This window comes from Morone saxatilis, unplaced genomic scaffold (genome assembly GCF_004916995.1).
Source record: "Morone saxatilis isolate NCDOM2014 unplaced genomic scaffold, NCSU_SB_2.0 Contig21, whole genome shotgun sequence".
NCBI lineage: Eukaryota > Metazoa > Chordata > Actinopteri > Moronidae > Morone > Morone saxatilis.
Window position 1 is genome coordinate 2,064,336 of NW_023339774.1, and position 12,441 is coordinate 2,076,776.

General features: G+C 41.4%; 1 protein-coding gene across 1 annotated transcript in view; it reads left to right on the forward strand.

The window, feature by feature from the left end:
* Nucleotides 1–12,441, forward strand: part of LOC118332819 (netrin receptor DCC-like) — a 210,084-nt gene that overhangs the window by 57,717 nt on the left and 139,926 nt on the right. The window contains exon 3 of the mRNA XM_035668249.1: nucleotides 4,807–5,094. Within this exon, the coding sequence (XP_035524142.1) occupies nucleotides 4,807–5,094 (288 nt within the window). The remainder of the gene's footprint in view (nucleotides 1–4,806; nucleotides 5,095–12,441) is intronic.

Sequence of the window (12,441 nt, forward strand, 5' to 3'; positions counted from 1 at the left end):
GTCTCATTCTCAGGGTCCCAAAATATTTTTATAAAAATGACCTACTACAGCTTTAAGTCAGCTATCTTTTTGTTTATAGGCTATCAATGGGAATGAGCGCAGGATTAATGTAGGCTGTTACCAAGGAATATTTCTGTGTTAATGTTAACCAATGTTTCAGCTCCTCATCTCACGCTAAGGTCCACTGACCTTATAATGCTGTTTCCCAACCACTTCAAATACAAACTCTCAGCTTCCTAAGCTCACAGCAGTGGAGGGAGAGACAGAACGGCCTTCAGTCTGTCCATTCCTAATTAGCAGTCAACTCTCTGAGGATTTGGACAAATCCCAATTAATGGCAGTAAGGAGGAGCGAGGTTCGACCCACAGAAGCAGATAATAATCGTTCCCAAGGCGCAGGGGCGTCCCCAAATCCCTCCGCTGCCATTGCCTGTTTGCTGTGATTTGCATGTTATTATCCGTCTGAGTTATTTTGGTTCTGTTTGTCTAATGAGGATGAAAACAGCAGGGAGACAACAGCCACCGTCACCATGGAAATTGAAGATGTGGCATTGGATAGGTTGCTGGTTTGAATGCTAAGCTGGAAGTTAAAGTGAAAGCAGAGTTCAGGATTGAAGTCTTTTCTTTTTCTTTTTCTTCTTCCTGCTCCTTTCCTTATTTCTTCCTCTCCTCTCTTCCTCTTCACCTTTCCATCCTGATGGTTTGACCCATTTCCCTTCCTCTCTGAGTTCCCTCCATGCTCTGCTGCTTTCCTTCATCTTGGTTTATTTCATTCTGTGTGATCAGAATCTGAAGATCACTGTAAACTCTCTGCTCCACACTTGGGAGTTCAATCTGTTTTACCAAATTCTGGCAACATGTTCTCAGATCAGTTCCAGTGAAAAAGAAATGCACAAATCTACCTTTTTCTACACTTATTACACAACGTTTGTCTTAAAGACTAACTAAACCCCCAAAGCTGAAAACCTCTGTATAGTGTTGTTGATCGATTCAGGTCCAATTCTTGACATTTTTGTACATGGTATGTTAATTCTACATATTGGACTGTATATATGCACACCAACCGCCCTCTACTGGTTAAAACCCGGCTATTGTGATTGAATTTCGCGAATGGCTTATCTGGAAGGCAGGTGACAACCCTTTAAAACCCAACGCAGACTGTGGCTTGCTCTATAGAGTTAGCTTCTAGCTCACGTACCACAGAACCTTTTACAAAGGGCAGTGAATGTGCTTCTAGTGACTGTAAAAGATCCAGCAGACTCTCTGTGTTTCTCGTGTAGAGTCTAATGGCAGCTGCTCATGGTTGGTTAGCTTGGTTAGCTCTGACTACAGGCAACTTTACTCAGCAGTGGTCAGTCTGTCACTCTGGTTGGTGTTTTCTTCTGTGTCACACACTCTCTGGCCACATGGCCATGCCCCCTATATGATTCTCTCTGCTGGGAGGGAGGGCTAGCAGAATTTTGGGGTTTAGTTACACTGTAAATAGTTAAGTCTAACAGGCTGGTTACACTGAACAGGTAATATATGCTGTAACACTAGGCTTCCACTATAGTCAGTGAAACTGGCTACACCCGGGTGCAAGACCACCATGTAAGTGGCGCTTACGCGTCATGGAGTTGTGTTTCACAAATAATCAAATAGGTCTTCTATTTATATTTTTTACGTGAGGTGTGTGCAGCTCTTTTACACAGAAATCCCACACATTCTAAGACAAAAGCTCACCTTCACACACACTAGACAGTCACAGGTGGGTTGTCATAGTTTATAGTAATGCAGCGCAGTGAGACGAGCATATATAATGCAGGTCTATCACTACAAACTCACTAACCTTGTAAGGTCCTCACATCCTAAGTACCAGTTATGTTAGGGTTAAGACTTAGAGTTGATAATGAGCTTAAAATATTTGTTTTAAGATTTATGAATTTGACATCCAGCAGATATGGGGAAGCATTAGGTTAAGCCTTCAGGAATTCAAACTAAATCAATACAGTCTCTTCACAAGTGACAAAAACAAGCGCTTTTGTTTCATGTTAGTGTGTGTGCAGCTGCAGGCAGCAGTATGATCCACATAGGAGCAGACAGCAGCAGAACTTATATAAGACACACAATCCAAATTCACATCAGCATTGCCATCACCTCCGATCTGTGTGATGTCACAGCGGCTCAAGTCCTCACCAGCGCGAAGACACACAAGCCTGCATCCAGCGGCAGCTTGCCTCCGAATCAAGAGTCAAACTTTTCTAATGTTACAGAACCGAAAGAGAAAGTTAGAGTTTGTGTCAGAGAAGTTTGCTGACTGCTTGTGTGCTGAGGTAAAACCGAGGAAGCAGAAAGTGATTCAAACCAGCATGAAAACAAAATAACAGAAACACAAAGTGCGAGGAAAATCAGACACCAAAATGCATTTATTTTTCTGTCTCTGGATGAAAGGTTTTCATGAGGATTCATATGCCCACAGATATTTGGGACTCTAGGGATTTGGAACTTCTTCAAAAAGATACTTTAAATTTTAAAACACGAGCAACAATGTGAAAATAAACACTGTTGGCTGTCAAAAAGTTTTTTTTAACATAAAGCAAACTACTAATATAATTTCAAATTTTTTTAAATAAACATATGAGAACTTTCTTATAAAACATCCCTTTTCTACAAAATAAAGACTCTAAATAAGTGTTTTTATTGTACTTTCTTATAGATTCAGGTTTTAATTTAATTAGTGTGCTGTTTCCTAGGGATTGAGACATCAGCATTGAACCCCAAAATCTGCACATTTGAATCTGGCTGGTGAACGTTGCTTTTGTTTCACCCTCTAGATTCAAAAAGACCTGCAGAGCAGTCTGTCTGTCTTTGAAAATTATTTAACGTCAATTAACTTTGCAGCATCATTTAGAAGCAATCTGGTCTCGATTCCAAGTCGACAAATACTGCAGCTTGGATATTGGTTTTAATGAGTTATTTGGCGCTATAAAAAGAGAGTTTAACGGCATTAATTGACAGTTGAGCCCTGCTTGTGATTGAATCGGCCGGGCATATGGACTGAATCACGATACGACGGTGCCAACCCTGACCCACAAATGCGCAGAGCCCATATCCGGGATATTTTGTTTTTTTTTGCAACGCAACGTCTATCTTTTATACGTTGATGGTTGGAGCACTTCACTCATGTGGTCTGATGCGACCTTTTTGACCTGTGTCTCTACATGATGGAAATATATCTTGCCACCTGCCAGTAGTAGTGACTCCCCAGAGTCTTGTTGTCAACATGAGGGACAGGCAACCGGCGCAAACTGCACAGAAGTGCTAGATGGACGTATTTACCACAAATACAGTTTATTATTAAGTATTATTTGTGTTCCCTTCAGGGAACCCCTAGAAAAGGACTAATGGGCGTATGTGAACCCATCTTAGACAATCCTGCCTCAAACACTGTTATCAGCGGGCACTTTTAGTTTCTCATGAAGGTCTAAACTTTGTGGCAAAAATAACAGAACATTTCAGATACCCTGGCGTGCAAATATTCACATTTAATCATTTAAACCTGAACTGAAAACCTCAGAACAACATCAACACAAAGAGAGGAAAATAAACTTCTCTTTATTGAATTCCTGACATTTTTGCAGATCTGCCCAGAGGCCCCGGCAGCCATGTTGAAATTAAAACATAACCACACGAGCTTCAGACGATAATATAACCCGGCTTTCCAGTGTGAGAGTGGAGTATGGCTGGCAGTCAGCAGGGTCGTGCGTTTATGTGGCTACAGGCTGTTTGTTGTTGAAGTCAATCTGATCAGACAGGAAATGGCGTGGGCCCTGAAAACAGCTGGCTGGACACTGCCCGTCCACACTCTCCCCGTCTCTCTGTCCTTCCATCTCTCTGTCTGACTTTCACCCGTTCTCCTGCTGTTCGGAGTCCAACTCTTTCTCTCTCTCATGTCTCCACCTGCTGTGCCTCACCTCTCTTCCTGTCCCGTTTTTGTCTTTGTGATTATATACTTCTTGTCGACCTGAACATCCTCTACTGTCTGCTCACATCTTCTTCCTCACCTTTAATGCTGCTGTGTGTCTTTTCTGACGCAGAAGCACTATTAGTACTGACAGCAGTGTTAACAGCAGTACTCACAGCAGAAGTTTTAGTAGTTGTAGGTGCACAAATAGCTTGTTTAGCAAGGATTGTAGTGGAAGCAACAGTACTGTAGTAGTGATATGAATAGTAGCATCAGTAATAGTATCATCAAATTATTGATACTACTTGAGGAAGTAGCTGTGTAATAAGTGGAATAATGTACAGTGAAGCAGTCATTGTTGTGAATTACACCCCTTCAAGGTGATTAAAGTCCTGTTGCGATTTATTTCCCAACAATGGCCCGTTCACTGTACATTATCCTTTACTTACCGCATGGATACACATCACAAACACAGGTCACACTAAAGTTCAACTACTAATTTTAGTTCAGTTCAGCACAGTTCAGTACAGTTTAAAACAGTTAAATTCAACTTCCTGTTGCTGCTGTGGTGTTGTTGTGCAGTGGTGGCTGTTTGAGGGGCAGGGGCAAAAAAAACCCTGAAAAGGTCCTCCAGCACGTAGAATGTTTCGATGCATTTATGGTGAAACGACTTAATCAGGGTTAGGATTAGCACCCTAGCAACCTACCCAACATAGTGAAAATGAAAAATGACTCCATGTCAGGAACACAGGCAGGTTCAGGCGAGTGTCAGAGAAATAATCAATGTACTGTATATTTACACCCAGTGAATTCTATCAATACTGAATTCTGATCATAACCCTCTCCCCCTCTGGTTTCCTCCAGGTCCACTGAAGGTGGTTGTCCCCACTGAGTCAGTCTCTTCGTACCTCGGCGACACCGCCCTGCTTCGCTGTGAGGTCTCGGGCGACCCGACGCCCGTCATCCGCTGGCAGAAGAACCGGGAAGATCTGCCGCTGACCTTTGACCCCGACTCCCGTCTGGCGGCGCTGCCATCTGGTTCGCTGCAGGTCAGCCGCGTCCAGCCGCCAGACTCGGCCACGTACCGGTGTCTGGCTGACAACCCTGGCAGCACCAGGACTGGGACAGATGCCGAGCTCCGAGTACTACCAGGTAACTGATCGAACAGTGATGTACTGCATCACATGGCTGCCTGGTTTATTGATCTATTGGGTATCACACATGTTCATTTGAGGTCCACGTGCTTCCAATCAATTTATCAATAAGTAGGGAGCCTACATTGGTATCATTAATCTGGTTTCAGTGGAGAGTTTTGGTTTTATTATTTATTCATTTTTCATTTATTTGAAATGTTATTTGTGTTATCATGAATAATACCTTCAGAGGGGGGCTTATTTAGATTTCCAGTCTTATTACAGTGAAGTACTGCACTAGCAGTTATACTTAATGGTAAGTTCTGCTTTTCCAGCAGTCATCACTTTGTCAGGTAGTAATTTTTGTTCATTTCCTCCCAGTGCTGGATGTCTCATTTTAAAATGAAATGTGATGTAATGAATATATAGAGTGTAAGATGTGATTTTAATAATGTGTCTGGGCTGCAGCCTCTCATCGTCTGTCAGCCATCTATGTTCCATACACTGTCCAATTATACGAGTCCATACGCTGTCCACTCCATCACTCAGATTACAGCTCATGTTAGCTCACTCTCTCCCTGGTTAAACACCACTTTGACTCCCACTTGTGAAGTGTTCCTTTGCTCGATCCCAGCGGGAGGTTCCCCAGATCTTCAGCAGGATAATCACACGTTGGCTACTTTGCATATTAAACTCCCCACACACCCTCACATACTGCAGAAAATACTTTAACAGTTTTTTTTTTTGTAGTTAATCCTTGTCTGGACAAGCGTCCCCAAGGCAGAGTAGGAGGGAAGCTCAGAGGGGACAAACCTCACCTGGCTATTACATACTGCATTATGTAAAGAAAATCAATAAATTATTCATTAATCAATAAAAAAATAGAAAATACAAGATAAAATACATAATGGTAGAAATGACAAAATAAGTATATTATACATTTGATTATAATAAAATATATAATTCCTATTATCGGCCAATTATCTGACCCGATAATTATCAAGCACCCTGAAGGATTTTTGTAGTTTTGTTTCTTTTTCAGGCTCCAGAGGATCTTTCAAACATTTCTTAAATCTTTCACCCACAGTGTTTCCAGTTTTATCTTGTTCACATTGATCTGTATGAAGTTTTAATGGATCAGATGATAAAGGTTTCATGATTTTTTCTCCATAAAGATTATTGTCAGCGCGTTTTTGCAGCCTGTTGCAGTGCAGATGGATTCCTGTGACATGGTTTGCAGTGTTTCTTTTTCTCTTTGATCTATTTGAAGTTTTAATGGAACAGATTAAGCTTTAATGATTTTGACTCCATAAAGATTTTATTAACTTTGACTTTATAAAGTTTTTAATGGATGGAACTGTCAGAGGAGCTCGGAGGTCAGAGGTTAGAGATTATCAGATGGCACCATCTGATTACCATGTGACCTTTGACTTCTGTCCTACTTTCTCTGTTCCAGTAGCTGTGAGTCTGAATAAACCAATCAGATTAATGTACTCAGGTTGTCTTACATCAGTGCAACAACATAGTTCACACAAGGTTTACTGAAGAGTCGTGATTGGTTAATTTCTGCCATTTGGAGCTTCGATGAAACTGCACTCATCAGTACGAATTATGAACAACTGTTGGAAAATGTATGGTTCTTTAAGAGCCAACTGTACAAGCCTATGGACATAACCACTCATGTCTCTAAATATGAAGCTAGAGTCAGCGGCTAGTTAGCTTAGCTTATAGCATAAAGACTGAATCAAGAAGAAACAGCTAGTGTGGCTCTGTCCAAAGGTAACAAAATCCTCCTCCCAGCACCTCTAAAGCTTGCTGATTCAGGGTCACCATTTTTCAAGTCCTGAACCTCTGTATCCTCAGAGCAGGTACTCACTGACTGTGCCACTGAGAAGACAGTTTTTGACACACTTTCTCAAAAAGAGGCGTTGACATCACAAGTGTGGAAAGTGGCAAATGTTTGTTGAAAGCAGTGTTATGTTGTTTTTGTATTGCTTGTTTGTGTTTATGACATGAAGGCAGTTTTTATTTGCAAATGAAACTTCAAGGTTTTTAGGTGACTAACAGTTAAAAAGAAAAAAGTGGAAGTTTAATTAATATAATTCAAATGTACAAGCCTGTGGACACCACTCATGTCTTTAAATCTGAATCTGAAGGCCAGCAGCTAGGTAACTTAGCTTACCTTTTTTTAAAGTCTGTCTTAAAACAGTACTCACATGCCAAATATGTGCACTGAAAATTTTGGTCGCAATAAGGTTTATTCATGTCTATAGCTGTCTGTTAATAGAGGCTGTTAGTGTAAGAGATGGGGGACAAAAGTTTTCAGAAGCTAATACGAGCCTTTGCGGAATTCTGGAATTTTATACTAAAATATTAGCCTGTGCCAGTATGAACAGGAGGAATGATTACAATGTCCAAAATCTGCTCAGTTTATGATCCAGTTTGAAAATAAGCGGAGCTATCCTTTACATTCTGTCTTCTGCTAAAGATTAAACACTGTAGAAACCTGATGAAACATTTAGCAGTTTAAATCAGTTCACTTTCACGTCAGCTGATATGGCCTCCCTTCCATCGCCTTGGCAGCTGAGGCTCATGGGTATTCTAGCATCTAAAGCCATCCAACTCCAGAAAATATTGTCACTGGTGGATACAGAAAAGTGCGGCACAAGATGTACATTTGTGCTTTTTAAAAGAGCAACTCTTCAGAGTCTGATTAGTTACCTTTACACATCTGTATTCACAGATCCACTAAAAGATAAAATACGGTAGCAAGATCAGACACCAGCAGCATATTAACAGTCCTGTTGGAGGCTAAAAGAATCCAGTGGCTGCAGGGAACTGAATTCAATGTTTGTAAAGTGAATGAATGATTCAATAACTGTGTATGGTGACACATTAAAGGGACAGTTCACCTTCTGAAAAAGGAGGGCAACCACAAAATATGGCATAAACGACTTTCCGTACTTGCAGGTTTAGAGACTAGTTTTCTAGTCAGGGAACATCTGGAAATTGATTAAAATAACCAATTATCCTATAAATAATCTATGTTGTCCTGGAAATTATTATTATTTTTTGTATAACTTATCATGTGCTATGGCCAGAATAATGTTAAGTTAGAGGAAAGCTGCTGTAGATCTTTTTCACAGCAGCCTTTTTGACCTGAAACAGTCGGATACACGGTATAACCAATGAGCTTAAGTTCCCATCAGGTCAGATAGAGTGAGAGGGTGTGTTGACTCAGTGGAAAGGCTCCGCTACGCTAAATGGAACGAATCCCTAATTTGTATCATTCATAACCCATGTGTTTACCCTACTGTTTGCGTCAAAAAACAGCTGTGGTGAGAACAGCCAAGGATGCCACGAAAGCGAGCTAACACCCATAAACGCTGAACACTGTTTGAGAGCAAGTGCTGTCCTGTACTGTGAGGAAAACCCACTGACATTTCTACATGAGTGTCCTCCTCCTCCTGCTCCTCATTGTGATGCGAGTGGCGTTGGTGTGTCATCTGATTTGCTGACAGCCTCCTTTGGCGGCGTGTCTGTGAAAACATTAAAGGAGTCACACTGCTGCTCAGTGATTATCTCTGTGATCCCTCGCTCTTTACTCTTTCCTCTGACCAACCAAAAAAAAAAAGAAATTCTGCTGTGTGGACATTTCTCCCAATCCTCCTTCCTCTTTTGTCTCCTGGTGTTCACTGCTGAGGTTTCTGCTGATTACCCTGCTTTCTTTTTCTTTTTTGCTCCTGAATCCTGAGGTCATACAGCTTTACATCTTTTTTATTGTTTGTGACAGATCTTTTCCCTGCTGCAGGAAACACATCTTATGAAATTAATTGCATTTTGATGGAATTTAGTAGTTGTTGATATCAAATTTTAAATGTACAATATCAATGAAGCATTTTTAAATCAGTCAAATTTACAGTGAGATATAAAATGTAAATCAGCACAATCACATTGATTTCAGGCTGAAGAAATGAGGTGAAATGACAAAATCCTACAGAGGATTACCAGAAAATGTCTGCTTGAAGGTGTGTGTGCACGTATGTGTGTCGTGCCGTGGGGCGTGTTGATGTAACTTCCTGTCTCCCGAAGAAAATCGTCTCAAAGTTCTTTGAGAACCTTCCAGCCCTCGGGCCCAACCTGAGGGCGACACAACCTGACCCACTGCAGGAGAGAGAGAGAGAGAAAGACAGTGTGTGCAGGTTTGGAGCTCCATTATCGCACTGTCAGGGTGCACAGGCCTGGCGTCATGGGTCTAGAGGATCACACAAAGACACCACTGTGAGGACAGGTGAACCAAACGCAAACAGTCATCTTCGTTATTCTGCTCATGAAGACATTCCGTTCAATCAACCAACTCATACTGTGAATGGAGAAGGTTGGGAATGACATAAATATGTCCTTGTGTTGTTGCTATTTTATACTCTTTACGCCTACTGATATTTCTCTTTCACAGCAGATATTTCTACTTGTCATAGTAGGAAAATAACAGGTAAACCGCAGTGCAGTGGCTTGTTCTTTACACTGGACATGAGTCATACAGCCTACAGTCTTTAATAATAAAATTTTAAAATATATTTTCCTTTAAAGAATGAATCAACCCATGATGGCTGGCTACATAGCAACTGGATTGTACAGTTCTTTATTTTTCAAATAAAATGTTACGCATTTCCAAAATTGCAGTTCCTCAAACAGCCACTTGAAGCTGGCCCCAAAAGTGAGTCAATCCCATATTAAAATGTTTACAGCATGGTACAAAAAAATGTTTTAGTCTCTTTGGCTAATTTACCTGTTCATGACAACTACACGGGGTATGCCATTTTGTATAACACAGCTGTTTAAATAGCGTTAACGTTTAAAGTTATGCTTAATTAATGGAATGGCCACTCTGAGTGACAGGTGGGTGCTGTCACAGCCGGCTGGTTTCAGCAACCAGTCTTCATTTGGCCCGCCTCAGCTCCACCCACGCTCCACGTCTTTGCCCAATTTTGGATTAGCGGATTCAGAACTGCCAAGATGGCGACGGCCAGAGCCGACAACACTGAGCTTTACAACGGCTCTTCAGAGACCTATGGGTGATGCCACAGAGACTACGTGCGTTTTTATTTCTATAGTCTCCATCAGTTACTGTACCTTTAGGTAAATCATGGTATTTCATTCCTAGTTTATTTTAAGTGTTAAAGTGTTATAGAAGGAAGGGACTTGCAACAAGGGTTCCTTCCTGGATTCTAAACAGTAATGTTGTGGTGACATACAATCATCAGCCTTTATTACTCTTTTCCCCCAATATACCAACTTTTCCACCTTTCTGCCAAACATAAAAATTCTCGGCCCTTTTACTGCTTTTTTATTTTTGTAGTGTTTTCCACACTGGCCTTTTTATGTGCAAACCGACAATGCACATAAAAACAGGTGGATGGAAACTGTGACCTTCAAGGTAGTGGTAACTCTTTGTCACAAGTGATCTGTGGAAAGGATCAGCAGATATATTATGTACTTGGGTTTTCTTTGTCTCTGTCTCCTTTCCCACTTGCATCCTCTCTTTCCCTGTCTCACACCTTCTTTTCTATTCTCACTTACATACATATCTCTTTCCATCTTTCTCACATGTTCTTTGTCCTTTTCACTCGCTGTGTCTTCCTTTGTGCCACCATCCTCTCTTCTTAATCCTGCAACGGCTGAATCCCACTTTATCCCTCCAGTCTATCTGCCAAGTCTGTCTGTCTCCATCTTTCCTTGGCTCATTGTCTTGTTTCTCTTTCTTCCCCTCTCATCCACCCCATACATCTCTCCTTTTTCCTCCCTGTAAATCCCACTTGTTCCTTTTTCTACTGTAACCCTCATGTCTCCCTCTCCCCTTTCTTTGTGTACCTGACTCTGAGCCTGTTGAAACCAAGGGCCACGGCGGCTTAACTTTAATTGACGCATTGGATAGAGGAGAGGAAGAGGAGGGGAGAGGGGGGTGGCTTTAGGCTGACAAGGTTAATTCTGTTTTTCCTAGCTCCTCGTCACCTGGCGGCAATTAAACCCATGACATCGCTCCCGAGGGAGAGACACTGAAGGAAAGTGAGAGAAAGGGAGAAAAGTGAGAGAGACTGATTCCGTGAAACATGTTCAAAGGCAATCTCAGACAAAAGTATGGCACGAAAAAGGGGGAAGAAGACTGTGTGAAGCAAATGAGATAAATCAGTGTGGTCTGGATGCTGCGCAATAATGAAGTATTGAAATTCAAGGGGATTATGCTTGTATTGATATTGACGGTTTCTTCAAGGGATGCCCGCATTAAAAGCTCTCCTAGCATATTGTAATTGGGGATGAAGGTTGACAATGGAGAGATATGAGCAGTTCTGCACTGAATTAATGAAGTTCTTATTACCAAGGCCTGCTGGTGATAAAAAAAATACCAGAAGAGAACTGATAATCCAAAATGAAATTGCATTTATTCTATGTGCATTCAGGTTCTCTGTTAATTTAGCTGTGAAATATATTGTGCGTCTTTCTGTAGAATGAGTATAATGCTGGCATCGGTATCGGCGAGAGTGTCTCTCCTCCTGCTCTCATTGGATCGAGGGCGGTTGGTTGATTGTCAGTCTGATTTGCCTGACCGCCTCCTTTGGCGGCGTGTTCGTGAAAACATTAAAGGAGTCACACTGCTGCTCCAGTTGATTATCTCTGTTTGATCCCTCGCTCTTACTCTTTCCTCCCCCTGACCAACCAAAAAAAAAAAAAGAAATTCCCTGCTGTGTTGGACATTTCTTCCCATCCTCCTCCTTTCTTTTGTCTCCTGGTGTTCACTGCTGAGGGTTCCCTCTGCTGATTACCCTGCTTTCTTTTTCTTTTTTGCTCCTAATCCTGAGTCTATACAGGCTACATCTTTTTTATTGTTTGTGACAGATCTTTTCCCTGCTGCAGAAACAATCTTATGAAATTAATTGCATTTGATGGAATTTAATGTCAGTTGTTTGATATCAAATTTTACAAATGTACAATATCAATGAAGCATTTTTAAATTCAGTCAAAATCTTACTCAGTTGAAGATATAAAAAATGTAAAGTCAGCACAATTCACATTGATTTTCAGGCTGAAAGAAATGAGGTGAAATGACAAAATCCTACAGAGGATTTACCAAGAAAACTGTTGCTTGAAGGTGTGTGTGCCACGTATGTGCTTGTCCGTGCCGTGGGGGGTTGTTTGGATTGAACTTCCTGTCTCCGAAGAAAATCGCGTCTCAAAGTTCTTTTGGAGAACCTTTCCAGCCCTCGGGTCCAACGCTCTGAGGGCGACACAAACCTGACCCCACTGCAGGAGGGAAAGAGACAGAGAGGAGAAAGACAGTGGATGTGTGTGGTGGTTGTGTTATGTGTTT